The sequence below is a fragment of the Electrona antarctica genome (genome assembly GCF_951216825.1).
Source record: "Electrona antarctica genome assembly, chromosome: 16".
In the NCBI taxonomy this organism is placed as follows: domain Eukaryota; kingdom Metazoa; phylum Chordata; class Actinopteri; order Myctophiformes; family Myctophidae; genus Electrona; species Electrona antarctica.
In genome coordinates this window covers 28151696-28171171 of record NC_136797.1, presented here as the reverse complement: position 1 = coordinate 28171171, position 19476 = coordinate 28151696, and the positions used below count along the sequence as shown (strand labels likewise).

Sequence of the window (19476 nt, the reverse complement as noted above, 5' to 3'; positions counted from 1 at the left end):
GGTTTAGTAGGCATACACTTTAGCTGGTCAGTCAGTGTGTGCAGACTCAGAGAGAGAAGCAGCACTGCTCTGCTCATTAAATTGATATGACGCATATGCGCATCTGATCAAGATAATTAGTTATTTGGCAACACCTGTGTGAAATACCAACGCTTTCATATAGCCTTTAGAATAAGCTTTTTCTTTTTTTTTGTGGCCATCTGCAGGCCAGCCATGTGTACTGCATCTTTATCTTGAAAACGAAGCAGTTTACCGGTCTCGAGTGGACGTCGTACATAATTAACATAACCGCAATGTAGACGCAGTAAGTTTTATATCGTTCACAAAACTTAGGCGGGGAACAGCCCGCGACGTCCTCGTGAAGGCAGCCCCTAAAACTGACTGATGGCAGATTAAAAGATAATTCATTATGATAGTGGAATTATCATTACTTGTCAAATGTTTGTCTTGAAGGGCCAATGGCACTTATTGGCCCCCCACACAAGCCCTTATTGGCCCCCCACACAAGCCCTTATTGGCCCCCCACACATAAGCCCTTATTTGCCCCCCACACAAGCCCTAATTGGCCCCACACAAGCCCTTATTGCCCCCCCACATAAGCCTCCCCCCACATAAGCCCTTATTTGCCCCCCACACAAGCCCTTATTTGCCCCCCCACACAAGCCCTTATTGCCCCCCCCACACAAGCCCTTATTGGCCCCCATATAAACCCTTATTTGCCCCCCAAATAAGCCCTTGTTTGCCCCCCACACAAGCCCTTATTGGCCCCCCACATAACCCCCCCCCCACACACACACACACACACACACACACACACACACACACATGCCCTTATGGGGGGGGGGGTGCAAACCTATTTAGGTTCATCTTATGGTGGACATGTTTGCCTGAAAAGGAATCTTTGAAATGTTTCATAGTTTTAGAAATATAGTGCTTTCAAATTTGAGATATTCATAATGGGGCTCAATGGCAGCTCTATGGCACGTCAAAAATCACTTTCACCTAGAAGCTCCATTCACACTTTTTTATAATTCAGCTTACTGTGGCTGGAACTGCACACATGGAACTACACACATGCTGGAACTTTTTACTTCGTTATTTAACTTTAACACTGCGTATACTTGACAAACACCCAATGCATTGTCAATGGCAATAACACAACTTTTGGCACACTACTAGTCCTACATACTTACATGCCCCTAGAAACCCCATTCAAACTTCAAAACACTTCTGAAAACACATCTGTTCAGGAAAACCTTCCCCTAGCCTAGAGTATACAGATTCTATTATACCTTTCTGACAAAACTACGAAGTACAATAGTTCACATGCAATTAAGGTATGAGATATGTGCAGGTCCCATTTTAACAATACACAATACCACACAGACCGTCCAACATGTGGAAGGCTTCATTTTATTACCAAGGAAATATTATGTATATACAGTACAACATAAACATGGCTTAATTTAAGCTAAACCTTATGAAACATTGAACATCCAAACCACTTCATCATGTTAATTGGTTGTACAACAAATTAATGTCATTCATCATGATGTATATGCAGTATATCTCAAACATCGGACAATTAAGAAATACAAATTAAACCAATATACAAAAGGTGGTTGAGGGTTTAGGTATCGGATTCTCCTCCAAAGTTGGGGTTGTTGAAAGCAGGCTGAAAGAGAAGAATACAACCTATTATTATTCTTTGCAGATTTAGATAGAATACGCAGACATAAAGTACATAAGCTCACAAAGTGCAGTTGTGTTGTGTTGTGATTGTGAGCGTCTACATCGATATATAAATTAAACAATACTCGCACCAATGTGGATAATAGTGTCATAGTTTGGTTTTGACCACTTAAAGGGGTATGAAATGCGTTGGCAGAATCAAAGTTGCGTTTCAATGGGAACGGAGCGATTTGTTGCCATTTGCCGATTTGCGCCAAGAAAAAAAGCTGCATATTTCCCCATGCTAATAAAATGCATAATGGATGTGGCACATCACTGGCAAAGATCGTTAAGTTACGAAGACACGCGCACTAGTACAAAATAATGTCTCCCCTAAAGTGGGCGCAGTCAGTCCAATTCTAAAATGGAATAGTCTCTGTGCATAACTGTAGTCCTAGGTTTTCAGAAAGTACAGTACACAATTTTCCTGTTACAGTTTATTTTTAGCTGCAGCTTTGAACTGGAAACACATGTGAAGGTGTAGTGTATTTCAGGTTCAAAGCTGCTGCTGAGACATTCAACTGAATCGGAAAACAGTTACTGTATATGCCACGTTCTGTAAATCTGTGACTACAGTCAAAGATCCTTATTTTAGGAATCCCACGATTTGCCAACTATGAATTAAATGGTACACAAGTGGGTGTGGTGCCATGCCATGTTTTTAATCTGCTGTAGTTTTTAACCTGGACTGGAATCTACAAGTCAGCTTGTAGATATGCAGATTTTTGAGAATTTAGATTTGTATTTTTTGCTTACCATAATAGGAATGCCAGTATGAGAGTGGTTCACTTACCACATCAACCTTATTGGGTGTCCTCGATGGCAGGCTAATGCCACTCAGTTTAATTCCTTTAACAGTGTGGAGGTAGTATAGCAGTCCAAGTATCAAGGTAACACCTATGATGGCTCCAATCGTAGCCCCGGCTATCACTCCACTATCTATACAAACAGGAGTTCAGTTTAGTTTATTTTGGTCAAAGAATTGAACATTGAATACATTGATTACATTTCATTATAAATTAGTATTTAGACCAAAAAGGTATAGGCTGAAGCCAGTGGCTTATTTTGCCTATCCTATTTACACCAACAGAAATAATAATATATACAATACATCTAACACACAAGGGGGGGGGGGCAGAAAACAAACAGGGGAAAACAAACAGAGGAAAGAAGAAAATACAAACAAAATACAAACAAACAAAATACAGGAAAAAAACACAGAGTGTATGAGTCAGATTGTTGTGAAATTCGATGCACGTTAAAGCTGCAAGCCCTATAACTTTCATGTCCTTACACCGGAAAATATACTGTATAGTTTCAATAATCAAACAAAGATGTAGTGGCCCTATAAAACCTGCACGCTGTACTCCAAATTATACCTTAAATTACAATTATTATTTAAATTGATGATGTTTCAATTGAAAAAACAACAGGAGCAAAAACAGGTCGCCCAGCAAGCACGGTCAGGATCAGGACGAATTAGTGACGTCTCGATTGGGGCCAAATTAAGTCAAACCAAGACCTGATTTCAACCAACATAAATACTGCCCACTAAGACGGACATCCCTGGATGAATCAGAGAGAGTCTCATCGAGGCCAGATCAATTTAAGGCCCAGAATAACTTAATAAGCTATATAAGCTATATAATTTCAACTGGTGAAGACGTCCTGGAAATTACGTAAAGATCATCTCCATATGGGCTATGATCTGGCCTAGTCCTGAACGTCACCGGAGGACGTCATCATAACGTCATGATGACACCATTTGGCTTGCTGGGCATTCACCAGGGTGAAAATACTGATGATGTTACTTTCAACCCAGACACATATAGGTGTATTTAGATTGAGTATCATGGTTCTAGGCTTGTTTTTAACCTAGCACCTGAATTTGATGTGTACATGATGGCTCCAGTTCCCAAAAAGCACGAGTAACAACTTACTGTTGAATGGAGCTGGATCAGTGGGGATGACGATTCCACCGCCTTCATCGGTTGTATAGTCTGAAACAAGTTGGAAAAGCAAGTTCAACCTACTGTTATGTTGCATACCCCATAGTCATAGTGAATTTTTTTATGTATTGTACACTACCATGATTTTAGTTAATCAAACTAATCAATTTAATAGAATATTAAAGAAATATGTTTCTAATTAAAAGAAATCACACCCGTGTGAACTGAGTGGTGCAACTCCGTCCAGACCCCCAGGAATGCGTCCAGGGGGGCGGTTCCAGCGAGCCGCCCCGCTTCCAAAACGGTTGAGAATTACCGCGTGGAGGTCCTTAGGGGACCTAGTACTACTGTACTCTACTCATGTACTGTATAATACTGTAACTGTACTGTACTGTCATACCCGAAATCATCATTAATATGTGTGTGTGTGTGTGTGTGTGTGTGTGTGTGTGTGTGTGTGTGTGTGTGTGTGTGTGTGTGTGTGTGTGTGTGTTAGGCTGCGCAACAGTGACGGTTGGTGGTGAAAACGTGCTCGGACGGACCAAGACGGACCAAGGGACACAGCAGGAACCCAGGGACCCAAACACACATACAGTAGCTCCGCAATGGAGTGGTTGCACCACTCAAAAATGTGAAAACGGCAGGTCTACAAGCTCTGCGATGCATTGTGAGGTTGCTAATTTTGCACAGCACAAAAGTATCACGTATCGATGAGAAAGATTCAAATTGCTAGTAAATCAAAGTTTAAAATGGAAGTTTACAGCATCAATCTTATGAAAATACGCAGCCTCTTACACTGACGATGGCGACAGGCATAACCTCTCTTCTGAAGGCAGTTGTTGTCATTCCAGCGTCCGTCAGGGTACATCTCCACACAGTTCTCTACTGCTATCTCCCCGGGATGGAAAGCCATATTGGGCTCACCAGGAGCCCAGTTCAGGTACGCTAGAGATGTGCTGTCTGTCCAGGCCCAGCCAACTATAGGAAAATAATGCGTTAGAACCGGTATTCATATCTAGTGGTAACAAGGGTTGTACAATCATGCTTCTTCCAGCTGAGACAAATTAAATCCGATTTGTTTAAATAAGTCTAAATGCAGACAGGTCACATACAGTCAAATGTGACAGGGTTTCGATACCCGGCCGGGTCATACCAAAGACTCTGAAAAATGGGACCCTGTAGTGCCTCCCTGCTTGGCACTCAGCATCAAGGGTTGGATTGGGGATAATTCCCTGCGACATAGTAGTGTCATGTCCAGGGGGTGTACTTGTACATCATGTCCAGAGGGTGTACTTTAAGTTGTACATCAAGCTGCCTCACGCTACAGAAACAGGAGATAGGCTCTTGCCCTATGGGCCTCATGGCTCGGCAAAGACTTACTTTACTAATAATACAGCACTAGGTAACATTGTTTTGAAAGCTGCACAATTAAAAATAAAGTTCAATATCAATATCATAATGGGACCAAAGAAATCCCATTCCCTGCTACAGTACCAATCTCCCTACTCACAGTTGCTGTCCCTGGTGAGACCAATCCACACGTTGTGATATTTGCTGTGGTTCATGGTTCTCAGGAACTCCATCTCAGCTCTGCTGTGGATGGAAACCAGTTCTCCTCTGTGTTGCTCACATTGGTGGCGGGCGTCAGGCCAGGAGGAGCCCGACTTCTCGTTGACCACTAGGTAACAATGGCGGCCGTAAGGTGTCCAGCGGTGCAGACACTTCCCATCCCCAGGGGCAGGAGTTGGCGGAGGCTTGTCTGAGAACAAGCACCATGCATTATAATAACCACTTTAGACCTGAGAACAGATTCTACAAATGCCTTCTAAATCCTGACAGTTTTCTGGAAAAAACGATGTTTCTATGTCAGTGGTGGTTTAAAACGTTTGCTGTGAAAGAATATAAATTTGAAGATTTGCGCCACATTTTCACGATTTAAAAAAAATAGCAGATCTACAAGCTCATAGCACCGCACTATGAGCTTGTAGATCTGCTATTTTTCAACAGCTGAAGTTTAAAATGATGGTTCAAGTGGTTAAAAGCTAAGGTGAACTACTTTCAACCTGGCGTCCCTGTCATTATATTATTATATCCACAAATATTGCAAAGATATTGACATATAGCCTATACTGTGTATAGATATGCAATATTTTGTTATTTTAAAATGTAAATTTAAAACAAAAACATTACAAGGTAAAAGAAAATGCAAAAATTCCTTTTCAGACATAGCAAAAATAGCTTATCTACAATCCCACAAATTGTCGCATTGCATGCATAGAGGCTATTGTTGCTATTCATCGGGCAATGGAGTCCTAAACTATAGGTATAGGGCAGGGGTTCTCAACGTTTTTGGCCGGGGACCCCCGGAAATGCTTTGGCAATGTCTCGGGACCCCCGCCCCGCCCCGACCCCCAATATAAATTGACTGCTACAATAACCTTAAACCATTTTGGGCGGGAACCCCTTTTGGTGTTTTAAGCATAAATTAGCTATTGAAAAATAGCAGATCTACGAGCTTATAGGTCTGCTATTTTTGAAAAATCGTGAAAATAAAATTTAAAAAAATATATATATATTTCTTTTTTAAATAATTTGGGGACCCCCTAAAATAATTTGGCGACCCCCCGAGGGGTCGCGACCCACGGGTTGAGAACCCCTGGTATAGGGTATAAGGAGAATATACTGTAGGGATTAAGTGGTTAAATGTGCCATCTATTTTTAGATCAAAGAAACATTATCATACATGTTTGTGTAATGTAACATGCTGGAACATTATGCCTCCTAATCAAAACATTGGAATGTTCAATCCAATGGTGGTCAGAATTCACTCTGTATCTTACCATAAGAGATTTTGCAGATGTAGGGCTTGGGGTCATCACATTTGGTGTCATTCCAGGTCCCGTGGACTATTAGTCCTCCGTGCATGCTCACGCAGCCTTCACCTGTGTTGCTGGTGGGCTCTCCTGGACCCCAGTGCGTATAAAACACTGGCCACCCGTCTGTCCACGTGTAAGAATTACTGTCCGCCTACAATGCAAGATGCACAGTGAAATTACCTTTCTGCGTTTACCCAGCCGATGGCTTGTCAGGTGTGTTGAGTCTCTTAATTGCAACGGAGAAACAACCATGAGCACAGATTGTGACCGATTATTTTGCCCCACATTGTGCAGTCACCAAAGTAAACATTGGACCCATTCGTCACAAGCCAAATAGTCACAATCTGGCACAAAATTTGAATTTCAGACAGACAAATCAGGGGGAAATTATCACTGTTAGAAATCTGTCTGAAATACACTCTTGCAAGGCCAAAAGGACCCCTTAGCTGAGAGAGATGAAGCAGGGGACCCCCACTACATATCTAATATATACAATTGGGCTTTTGCAGTTCAGATCCGCAAGTCATACAACCCTAACGTCACTTAACTGCCGTTCAACACACTGCACTCCGGTCCTCACACGTCATGGACTATGCGTTCTTGCGCCGCCATCTTCTCACACCATGCAGATTAACATAATCATTGTGTAGTGCAAGGCTAACCCATGATCACAGTTATAGCAAAGGCATTGTGTGTGTGTGTGTGTGTGTGTGTGTGTGTGTGTGTGTGTGTGTGTGTGTGTGTGTGTGTGTGTGTGTGTGTGTGTGTGTGTGTGTGTGTGTGTGTGTGTGTGTGTGCATGTGCGCGTGCGTGCGTGCGTGGGACCCAAATGCGAGCCTAGCTCAGTGTGAATGGCCCGGCTGCATGCTCAACAGTGTGTGACCCGAATGCAACCACAAGAATCATCTGCAGGGGTCAACAGGTCGTACTCTAAACAGACAGACATAGAGAGAGAGACATAGAGACACACACAGCCCAAAACAACAAATTTACTTAAATTAATTACCGCGCGCCTGAGGCCAATCCAGGCATCAGCCTTGCCCTGCAGCACCACTCCAGATACGAACGCCTGTTCGTAGCTCATGTCAACGCTGGCCAGATTGCCGCCGCGTTGCTGACAAGCTGCCTGAGCCGCCTCCCATGTGGCTGGCTCTGTCACCAGAAGGTAGCAGTTGTTGTACCAGGAGATGTATTCACCTGAGCAGGGTGTCTTGGTTGGGGGTGGAGGGTTTATGGAGCTAGCTGGTACATCACAAGATAGAAAGAACACAGAGAATGTTATCAACAGGACCTTAAAGGATTCTGTTTTACAGTTATGAAAATGTATTCACGCACACACACACACGCATGCACCCACACATACCCACACACACACACACACACACACACACACACACACACACACACACACACACACACACACACACACACACACACACACACACACACACACACACACACACACACACACACAGAAGAAGAGAATCACAGGCTTATAGACCATGACAAAATCAAAAAAGTATTGAGATATTGTCTGTGGTGTAAAGTAGCTATACATTTTACAGTACAATTTTGAGGTATTTTCTTTTACTTTACTAGAGTATTTCCAATCTCAGAGGCAAATATTATACTGTGGAGTAAAAGTAACTTAGTTGCTAGTTACTTAAACATACATTACCCACTTCAGCCCTATATCCATTTCGGCCATTTGAAAATATCAGATCTACAAACTCACAATGTGTCGCATGTGATGTGTGATCACACACGTGACAAATCAAAAGATTTGTAGTGTATACATTTGAAAACTTGTGATATTCTGCATAATGAGAGTACTTTCTGCTTTTGGTACTTTAAAGTACATTTTGATACCAATACTTTTGTACTTTAAAGTACATTTTGAATTCCGGACTTGTAACAACTTAACAGACTATTTCTGCATTGATTGCAGTATTGATACCGTTACTCGAGTAAAACATTTGACTACTTATTTGACACCACTGGATATTGGCCAGTAAGATTAGCCCAGAGTGAAGCTGTAAGACAGTGAGCACTGACATTTCTTCCTGGAACACACAAAGCTCCTCTCCGCGGTACAGGCGGCATCGTTCCACCTCCCGCTCACCAGGTGGTGGTGACCGTGAGTCATCGTCACGCAGTCTTCCTGTTGAGGAGCAGAAATACAACCTGAAGCTATTTAGGTAGACAAATCATCATCATCATTTTTCGACCACGGTCGAGATCGTGGATTTCACAATATCACGCCAGACTTCCCGGTCCTTCATTGCCATCCCCAGTTCCTGCTTACTGATGCCTGTGTCCCTAGCATCAGGGAACGACAGTTTTCTACCTCTGGTCTGCTTTGAGGCAGGACTCCAGAGAAGAAGGGAAGATATAACCTGCAAACTGTGTTCTTCTGGATCGGACTAGTGAAGAAACACGGGGAAGGTTGCCGTATATTAGATTAGTCGATGGGTGGCTCTTCCAAGACAGATTTTGCGCTCTCATTAGAAGGCGGGTGTAAGTGCCATCCAACCGTTTCTCTAGTTTCTTTGAAAGTGTCCATGTCTCGGAGCCATTGAGTAGAATCGGCTCAACGGTCGTCCTAAATATTTTTACTGTTAATGAAATGAAATTAAATAATTACTATATTTACCCAGGGTATCTGGGCTAAGCTCAAGAACTTGTTTCCAGCCAGGCCCTGCTCATAGAACATTTCATCGTAGTGGTTCAATGCCTTGTTCAAGGGCACTTCAGCGGTGGTAATTTTAACGTGTCGGACCGCTGATTCGAACTGGCGACCTTCCGGTATCAAGACCGCTCCGCAATCCGCTCCGCAATTGTAGAACTCGCCTTGACTTAAGTCAAGTCAAGTTAGTCATGTTAAGTCAAGTTCTATAATACAGTGGTTTCCAACCTTTTTAGCCTGTGACCCAAAAGAGGAATTTGTTGTCTCCCTGCGACACAAACTAGTGAAAATAGCAGATCTACAAGGTCACAACGCGGCGCGAAGCTTGTAGATCGGCTATTTTCACTACTTCTTAAACATTTGTTTTCTAATTTATGGAATTTCTTAGATCTTTTCTTTGATTGCTTCATGTAATCATTGAATTTAGTTTTTATTCATGAAAATGTTTTGAAATGATAATAATTCAAAACAAAACAAAACAAAAAATCAGGGACCCATAAAAACGTGTCCATGACCCACTAATGGGCCCCGTCTCGCTGTTTGGGAAACAGTGCAATACACAATAGGTATGGCACTGTTTGGGAAACAGTGCCATACCCAATAGGTATGGCAATACCCAATAGGGTTCTCACCGTCCCTCCCGCATTGTTGGGCTCATTGCTGTCCCAGTTGGTGTACAGTACTGGACTGATACCGTCACACCATCCATACTGGTTCTCCACCAAAACATCCGACAGGCCAATCCATGCTGGGAGCTGCAAGTCCCTGAGATAGCTGGTCACGAAGTCTATTGAAGAGAGGAACATGGCAAAAGTTACCCCACTGATCCGCTTTCAACTTTTAAATGAAGGGATTCATTCTGTCACAGTCCCAGGCAGGGCTGTGTTTTTCTTGTCTGTCTCTGTCTTGTCAGTGTCTGTGCTATGTGTGGGCGTGTGTGTGGGCGTAGGCTTGGCTCCATTTACCACTTGGCTCACCTGTTTCCAGTCTCTTCATTCTCTCCAATCTACACTCCTGCCTGCCATCAGCTCATCACCTCCAGCCTATAAAGCCCCGGTCTTCCCACATCACCGATCGCCAGATTGTTGTATCAACGACGGTGGTAGTAGACACTTCTAGCCAGTATACCAGTGTTTGTTCCCAGTGAACTTCAGTTTCCTCGTGTTTTCTAGTGATTTAGTTTACAACTTTGCATTCTGCCTGTACTCACCGCTCTCCTCTCCTCCTCAGACCACACCTGCCTGCCTGCCTGCCAGCCCATGCACTGACCTGCCTGTTTGCATCTTGCTCTGCTCTGCCTGCCTGCCAGTTTGTTTAAATAAACACCCTTGAACTTTCAAACTTTTGTATGTCTCTGCATGTGGGTCCGCCAGTTCTTGATACCGTGACACATTCATTCTTTCGCTCTCGCTGATCGCCTTACCGTTTTCATATTGGTTGTCAATTACAGCCAGATCTCCTTCCTGTGCCTTGCACAAGGAGCGAGCATAGGACCAGTTGGCTTTAATGTCATCCTTTTGTCCCCTGAACAGGAAACATTTATTGTTGAAACGCAGCCAACCTGCAATCACAAAGACAAAAGCGTTATTATGAAAAGGAAAGAACTCGGGCTAGTGTTTCACAAGACATTAGATTTTGGTGAGCTACAGATTGAGCTGCATTTTTTTCCAGCTGATTTGATAGATTGATTGACACATTTTATCTTAGAGTACAGTACAGTATGTTAATACAATGTACTGTAACTAACACAACTGCAGTGATTGTAGCTGCATGCGCTCGATCCCTGCTCTTCTATTGAGCTGGCTCAGTGGTAGAATGGCCGGTAGAACAGCCATACCCAAGAATGAGGTTCCAACTTCCCAGTTCGATCCCGGGCTCCACCAGAGTTCGTGTCGAAGTGTCCTCCTTGACCTTGAGCAAGACGCTGAACCCCTAATTGCAAACGACAACCCACCGCAAGCACGGGAGCAGGCGCTAGTCCGAGGTGCGGACGCATGTCGGACCAATGCTCCGTCGGATCATAGTATGCCTCCCCTGCCATCGGTGTGTGAATGTAATGCCCAATCTATGTAAAGCTCCTTGGATAAAAGGCGCTACATAAATGTACCATTTAGTAGGTACAGCCTACTGGGGGACAAGAGGAAGCTCAAAGCTTAATATTCTGTCTTAGCTTAGCAGTACACATTTTGGCGCTCGCATGGGAAACCTGGGTTAAAATCCCCGGTTTGGACATTCGGTAAAGCGTAGGGATTGCAAAATGAATCAAATAAATGACAGAATTGGGCGTTTGTGTGTGTGCATGATGTGCTTGTTTACCTGTAGGACAGTTGCCTTCCCAAGGCTGTGTAGGTGGCGGAGGGGTGTGGATGTCTCCAGGGAACTTCTTGCACACATACCCTGCTGGCATGCCACAGTTCATATCATTCCACCCTCCTGAAGGAACAGACACGTACAATATGAACATCGAGGGCTATACATTAACTCTGTTGTCCGTATGTTGGGTATGTCAGGTGATTTTTAAGATTCTTACATTTATTTTTTCTAAATCTCACTAAATCTTTTGAAAATTGCCCAAGTATACAAGAATAGTGTTGCAGTCCCGCCCCCTTCGAGGGCACCAGAAGAGAATTTCCCATTTATTTTCCCATAGACGTTTCAGAAAGTATTTATTTAAAGACCTTTAAGCTTCGAAAAAAGGGCAGTGTACAACACTTTTTTTTCCCCTAATTTCTAATTATTTGTCCAGCCCAAAAACGTTTGCTTATTGTCAGGATTTGTCATCATCCGTCTATGGAAAAATGAATAGGAAATTCTCTTCTGGTGCCCTTGTGTTGCCCTTGTGTTCTGAAAGTGGGCGGGACTGCGGCGCTCTATAGAGTTTAAGTGATAACGCTAGAGTCTCTATTCTGGCATGTAATATGCCCTGCTAAGATAATTTACAAGCTTACAATACGATACATTGTGAGCTTGTACATCTGCTATTGTTGTCGTACAACTGTGTCTTTTAAGCATGAACCGCTCAGTGCGAAGAGAAAAAAGAAAGTCATTCAGTGATTTGAAATGAATGCATGAATTGACACACTGTCGGTAGACTCTTACCTTGATGTCTGTTCATGGATACACAGAACTCCTCCCCGAGAGCATTGTTGGGCTCGCCTGCACCCCAGTGAGTATAGATGACAGGAGACTGGTCCATCCACCTGAGGTTATAAGAATGAGAAACTTGTATATTGTCATTCTTTATCATACTCCTACTACTACTACTACTAATAGCTTTATATAGCAGCATTCAAAACAGAGCTTTAGATTTAGATCAAATCCATAAAAACAATAAATAGAATATTTAACACAATAAATAGAGTAATAAAGCAATGGAAAGTGCAAGTTTTCATTCAATTAAAATAAATCTTTAATCAAATCAATGATGTTGGTGTTTGAGAAATTATACAAAGGTGATCTTTATGAGCATTAGTGGTCAATACAATCAAATGCAATGCATTCCCAAAGAACGTACATGGCTTGTCCATCTGTAATACCGAACAATACCATTCCAATCCACGCTGCAGAGACCTCGCCTGTCCCCACCTGGAAAACCAACACCACAACATTTCAATCATAACATTTCATTATATTTCTTGCTATGACATACATATAGGTGTATGGGCAATTGATTGTATAGAATATGTCTCTGGGCATGTTCACACTGTCCTCCTTTTAAACCCAAGCTTCCCTATTCTGGGAGTGAACATTCTGTGAAAATAGCAGATCTACAAGCTCAGGACACATGACATGATGCAGCACGAGCTTGTAGATAGGCTATTTTTGGTGAAGAGTCGTGGGGCCCTAGTTTCGTCAGTGCTAAACCCTTTATCCCTAAACGTCTTTGCCTTTTTTGCAATTATGAAAAACAATTTTAAATGGTTTAACATTTTTCATAATTGTAAAAAACATTTAAACTTTAAATGGTTAAATACTTAAATACTTTACCAAATTAAATTACCAAAAGGCTTTATAAAGGCACTGGTCAGTGCGCTTTGGGGTCTGAGTGGAGTGCTATCATCAGAAATGTAATTCTTAATTTAAGAATAGTTTATAGAGTGTGTCTTAGGCATGTTGGCTTTACAACATGTCTTCAGATTGCCACTATAAGCAATAGCCGGATGTATTAAGTAAAATGAGCTACGCTCCTGGATGAGGTTGTAAGTCCCATACCACTGCGGGAGCTACGCTCCTGGATGAGGTTGTAAGTCCCATACCACTGGATGAGGTTGTAAGTCCCATACCACTGCGGGAGCTACGCTCCTGGATGAGGTTGTAAGTCCCATACCACTGCGGGAGCTACGCTCCTGGATGAGGTTGTAAGTCCCATACCACTGTGGGAGCTACGCTCCTGGATGAGGTTGTAAGTCCCATACCACTGTGGGAGCTACGCTCCTGGATGAGGTTGTAAGTCCCATACCACTGCGGGAGCTACGCTCCTGGATGAGGTTGTAAGTCCCATACCACTGCGGGAGCTACGCTCCTGGATGAGGTTGTAAGTCCCATACCACTGCGGGAGCTACGCTCCTGGATGAGGTTGTAAGTCCCATACCACTGCGGGAGCTACGCTCCTGGATGAGGTTGTAAGTCCCATACCACTGTGGGAGCTACGCTCCTGGATGAGGTTGTAAGTCCCATACCACTGGATGAGGTTGTAAGTCCCATACCACTGGATGAGGTTGTAAGTCCCATACCACTGCGGGAGCTACGCTCCTGGATGAGGTTGTAAGTCCCATACCACTGGATGAGGTTGTAAGTCCCATACCACTGCGGGAGCTACGCTCCTGGATGAGGTTGTAAGTCCCATACCACTGCGGGAGATGGAGCCGTACGTGTCTTTCATTTACAGCGGAAAACAAAAGTCTATTCACGCCCATTAAGACCTGAGGTCGATTCTACAAATGCTTCTAAATAAGTAGTTCTCAAACTTTCAAGATTTTTCTAACACTTTCAAGACTTTTCAAAACAACTTCAAAAATAGCATACCGGTATGTACAGTACAAGCTGTCAGCACGCTGTGAGCATGTAGATCTGCAATTGTTTTAATCGCCAACCAAAATGACACAGATGCTTTCCCTGGTTTTTTAACAGGCTAGGGTGGCAGTGTTTTTTACTTCATAACAGGAGTGGACAGTGTCAACATACCCTACATCACCGACCTTGTCTCCAGCAAAATATGGGGTTAGGATCATGTGTAGTGTAGCAGTGTACAGTGTGCGTACCATGGTGTTGACAGGTTAGGATCATGTGTAGTGTAGCAGTGTACAGTGTGCGTACCATGGTGTTGACAGGTTAGGATCATGTGTAGTGTAGCAGTGTACAGTGTGCGTACCATGGTGTTGACATATGCTTGCTCATCTCGACTCAGGATGGAGACGAGCAAGGCCTTCTCAGCGTAACAGCGCTCCACGGCCGTGTAGATATCCACTATGTCGGTGTCGTTGTAGTAGTAGCACATGTTGTTGTTCTTCCTCCAGCCGGGGTTGGTTCCACAGTCAGGAGCTGAGATTCGGGGGAAAGAAAACGCGTGTCATCATCATCACATACATCTATGACATGTGTGACTGTGAGTCATTTATAATGATGATGGGATGTTAAAGCTGCACCATGTAACTGTCCTCTTCGACCCCGGATTCGAAGCTGGTTTCCTGCACAGGTTCTGACTTTTCTTTTCTTTTCTTTTTTTACCATTGAGCTGATAGAGCCTGCCTGTTTGCACAGAGGATACATTTAATCTTGATCTTCAGATTAACTTTCGAGTCAGATCCTGTGTCTATGTGAGACATGACCTTTGACACAATCTAAATGCCTGATGGAGGGGAAAGGAACTGGTCGGAATAACGTGTTCCTTCCACGCGCTACGTCCGTCCGGGGAAACTCTCCCCTGTCAGGTGAAAAGAAGCAGCTTGGACTCCTCATGCATAGAAGGAAGCATGAGGTCAGTCCGCTGCCCCCCCCAGGTTGGCAGGGGAAGTGTAGCGCCCAGGATTACATTAGATAATTGACACTGGGTGAAAAAATGAGTTACAAAATTGTGGGATAAAACATTAAAAAAACAACAACAAAAAACATAACCATACAACCATACGGATTGGACAAAATAAATGTTTTATTCATTAAAAAAGTTACATAGGGCTGCTGTATCTATCTATCTAAGGGCACTCACCTGGGACAGGTGGCGGCGGCACCGGGGGGAGGACGGGTGTCTTTCCCTTGGCGATCATGCAGATCCAGTCCTGATGGGCGTCACAGGTCAGATCATTCCAGTAGGAGTGAGTCCCGTTGACGCTGCTCACCATCTCTACACATCCCTCACGGCCGTCATGGTCGTTGGGCTCTCCATGGCCCCAGTTGGTGTGAGACAGAGGCGTGCCATCACTCCAGCCGTAACCTGGCATCAGTGGCGGAAAGTAAGTATAAGTGCATTTGCTCAAGTATACTGTACTTTAGTACTTAGGTACTTATACTTTGAGTATGTCCATTTTTTCAACACTATATCATTCTATTCCACTACATCTCAGAGGGAAATATTGTACTGTGATGATGTTGTTGATCATAGGAGTGTGCATTCCCTTCCTATGAAACTCAAGGAAGCTTATACGTTTGCCTTTCATGAATATAATTATGACAAAGTAGGTGTATATATTATACAAATATACATACTCTACTTAGTTGTAGATTTTATAGCACCAACCTCCATCAAGATTAAGTTGGAGACCAATCCACTTGCTGGTTCCCTTGCTGTAGAGAGTGAGGAAGTTTTCTTCCTCCTGGCCGTGGATGCTGACCAGGTCAGCCCCTCTGGACTGACAGTCTGCCCGCGCTGCATCCCAACTCTTCTTCTGAGAGTAAGCCACCTCATGGAACAACTGTCACACAGATCAGTCATATACAGTCATTAATGCTATTATTATTATTATTATTATTATTGCGAACGAAGTGATTGCGAACGAAGTGAGCACTAACTATAGAAGCTGACCAAAACTGTCTGTCTGTGTGTCTGTCTGTCTGTCTGTCTGTCTGTGTGTCCCGCTGTAACACCACCCGCCCGCCACCAGAGGGCAACTGAAATTGGAACGATACAGAGGTCTCTGTGTGTGTGTGTGTGTGTGTGTGTGTGTGTGTGTGTGTGTGTGTGTGTGTGTGTGTGTGTGTGTGTGTGTGTGTGTGTGTCAGACTGCCACTTACTTGTTATTATTATTATTATTATTGGTGTTGGCGTTCACACAGATAATGTACATTGACCACATACTTTTAGCCGCTGGATATTAAAAGGTCTGGTACCAATTTCATTGATCAAATCATTTATCAGCTTTTATAGTGTATATAGTATATAGTGTAGAGTTCTCTCTCCTGATTGGATAAAATTGGTATTCTGACCTGTAAATGTATTTTCTGTTTACCAAAGAGCTGGAGAGATGGGGGGTGATTGGGTGACCCCTGTTACTGAACAAACTCTCTATAGCAATGATTGCTATTAGAATATAGAGCTATTTAACACTTATTTGAACAAAAACATGTTTGATGATTTTTTTTTCTTTTCTTTTTTACCCGGTAACAGTTTCTGAAGTGAGGTAATCCCGTCCAGCTGGTAGCACAGCCCGCCACAGGAGGATTAGTCGGAGGTTTGGTGGGCGGGGTAATGTCAGGCCTTGGTTTCTCGCAGAAGAATTTGTACTTCTCCGTGCATGCCTTGTCATCCCAAAAGCCACCGATCACACCCGATGTCATGGCTACGCACGTGCCTTCTCCAGTATCTGAAGGACAAGACCAGTGGGGGAAAAAGTACTCAATTGTTTTACTTAAGTAAAAGTATCAATATGGCTATGTAGAACTACTCCGCTATAGTAAAAGTCAAAGTGGGGTCTGGGGTCCCTCAGGGTTCCTTGAGGGGGCTCCAAATGGACTCTTACAGGTCTGTAACTCTGAGTAACCCTTGTGAGTTTAGCTGACGGCTTGTGCGTGCGTGCGTGCGTGCGTGCGTGCGTGCGTGCATATCTTTGTACCTGGCTGGTCTCTGTCCCAGTGGCTGAAGGTGAGAGACGCTCCATTGTCCCAAATGTAGTCTACTGCTCCGTCCTGGCCACGGGCGTAAAGACCGATCCACCACATTCCTGTCTCCCCCGACAAGTCCACTGTGAAATGGGACTGCTCATAACTGCATTGAAACACACATGAAAGAGACCATACTTAATAACGGTACATCAAATGTGTGCACACTTTATCACTGCTCATATGGGGGGCGGACAAAGCTGAATGAGTAGAGAGGCCACCTGCAGGTTCGAGCCTTGGCAATATGACGACTTGCCCCCCGCCCTCAACCTGAATTCCCCCCATAGGATGAAAAGAGTGTAATTATTTGTATTATTGCAAAAAACAAATGGTTTGGTTACTATTATGGATTATTGAAGTGAGGGAGAGTGAGAAGGGGGGGGGGACCTTTTATTCTTTTTTTTTCACCTCATGTGGACTATGTCACCTGTTTCTTGCACGAAGGCCTGTGCCCCACATCTGTTACTGCACCTTTTCGTGATGCATACAAAGTATGCTATTTCTTATTCTATTTCTTATTGCTGCATCTTACAGTACAGTACGTCTAACCCCATCTACTGCTACTGTATTCCATATTGGTAACCCCTGCTTACTGTTACTGGATGAGTGATCTACAGTAGTTGTCAAACTTACATATCTCCAATGTGCAAAAGGAAGCCATCCTTCTTCTCCTTACAAAACGTTTTAGCATCAGACCAGGTCATGGCATTGGTCTCCATCCAGTAGCAGGCATATCCATATGCATCCCAACCCTGAAACCATTCAACAAAAAGCAGTGCTCTCTGTATCAACAACAGCTATTTCAAGTTCAACTGCATAATACAATAAGAAATATAAAGACAAGTCTGCACACTAGAAAGTGCTTAATACCACCACATGGTGTGTGTTTTGGACTTTTCTTTTTTCTTTTCATAGTGATATTCTGTTCAGCACCCAATATTGCAAAATGCAATACTGTACAATTCCAAATATCAATGACATTAATGATTGTGCGTGTGTGTAAAGCTATTACCTCAGGGCATCCATAAACGGTGGGTTGTACAGATGGCAGCGGGTAGTGAGCTTTGGGCATTTTGCAGATGTAAGTGTTAAGCTTTGTGCAGGATACATCGTTCCATCGACCGTTCTGAAATAGATAAATACCGTTCCGTAAGTAAAGAGCACATCGCTAAAGGTAGATGTAGCAACAAACGAACAAAGTAATTTAATATTATTATATTATAAAGAGTGAATAATAAGGGGTACTATGGTGGCGCAGTGGTAAAGTCCTTGCCCACCATGACGGACTCGAATCCACCGTGGTACTTCTGGCTTTGTCAAGCGTCTATGCGAACACAATTGGCCCATGTTCGGGGGAGGGAAGCCAGGGCGAGGGTGATATTGGTCATTGCATGTACTCCTACGGGCTGGGTGCGGCACCTGTCAGCAGGGAGTGTTGGGCGGGAGGACTAGGACGAAGGCCCTACATTCTTCTCCCGGTGAGGGCTCCTCACTGGGAGGTGAGTGACCAGGGACGAAATGTTCTTATAATCGTCGCGGGGGCACGCAACGCACCCCCCCCCCCCCCCCCCCTCGCATGCCCCCCAGACCCCCCCCCCCCCCCCCCAAGGTCCCGTTTTCGCTGGGTCATTTATTTACAGTTTGGTAATAAACACAGCGTGATCTGAGGGAGGACCGGCAACCCCCCGCCCCCGCCCCCAGACCGGCCGACCGGGGGGAGGTGTTAGGAATGTAGAAAAACTAGAAATCCCCTAAAATCATCAAGGGGGCTCGAGCCCCGCAGCCCCCACGTAGTCGTCGTCACTGGGTGAGTCAGTATAGGAATCATCATCAGTGACAACAGAGAAATGTGTGTGGGGACAAATGAAGTGGAAAGAACGACTACATTCTGGAGAAAAAATTATTGGCTACTCTAAAAAGAGAGAGAGAATGAATAACGCCCTAAATTGCCGTTTTTCTTCTTTATACAGTATGAAACCATTGACATATTGGTAGGTTGAATGCTGTAGTTTGAAACAGCAGATCAAATGAAGCAAGTGTGTGTATGTATGTAGAAGCGTGTCTCAGAGCCTCTGCCTGAGGACCAAAAAAAATCCACAATATCTAAGGGCTAAGGGAAAATTCCCCATTAGGTTAGATGTTT

The 19476-nt window shown here is 43.8% G+C and overlaps 2 protein-coding genes across 2 annotated transcripts in view; both read right to left on the bottom strand.

Moving 5' to 3' along the window:
* Positions 1–1371: 1371 nt before the first annotated feature.
* LOC306939147 (macrophage mannose receptor 1-like) lies at positions 1372–10346 on the bottom strand. Its single transcript, XM_079523661.1, has 10 exons — positions 10220–10346; positions 9875–10029; positions 8612–8717; positions 7563–7798; positions 6521–6707; positions 5191–5439; positions 4476–4658; positions 3672–3731; positions 2525–2670; positions 1372–1675 (listed from the first exon to the last, which is right to left on the bottom strand). Exons 1-10 carry the CDS (start codon positions 10236–10238, stop codon positions 1631–1633), a joined length of 1386 nt encoding a protein of 461 aa, XP_079379787.1. The 5' UTR covers positions 10239–10346; the 3' UTR covers positions 1372–1630.
* The window catches only part of LOC306939381 (lymphocyte antigen 75), a gene marked incomplete at both ends in the record, with an annotated part of 23414 nt that continues 14204 nt past the window's right edge, over positions 10267–19476 (bottom strand). Inside the window, 11 exons of the mRNA XM_079523968.1 lie at positions 10267–10285; positions 10626–10803; positions 11559–11675; positions 12342–12442; positions 12757–12827; positions 14614–14783; positions 15448–15672; positions 15976–16150; positions 16833–17038; positions 17288–17439; positions 17967–18085. Of these exons, the coding sequence (XP_079380094.1) occupies positions 10267–10285; positions 10626–10803; positions 11559–11675; positions 12342–12442; positions 12757–12827; positions 14614–14783; positions 15448–15672; positions 15976–16150; positions 16833–17038; positions 17288–17439; positions 17967–18085 (1533 nt within the window). The remainder of the gene's footprint in view (positions 10286–10625; positions 10804–11558; positions 11676–12341; positions 12443–12756; positions 12828–14613; positions 14784–15447; positions 15673–15975; positions 16151–16832; positions 17039–17287; positions 17440–17966; positions 18086–19476) is intronic.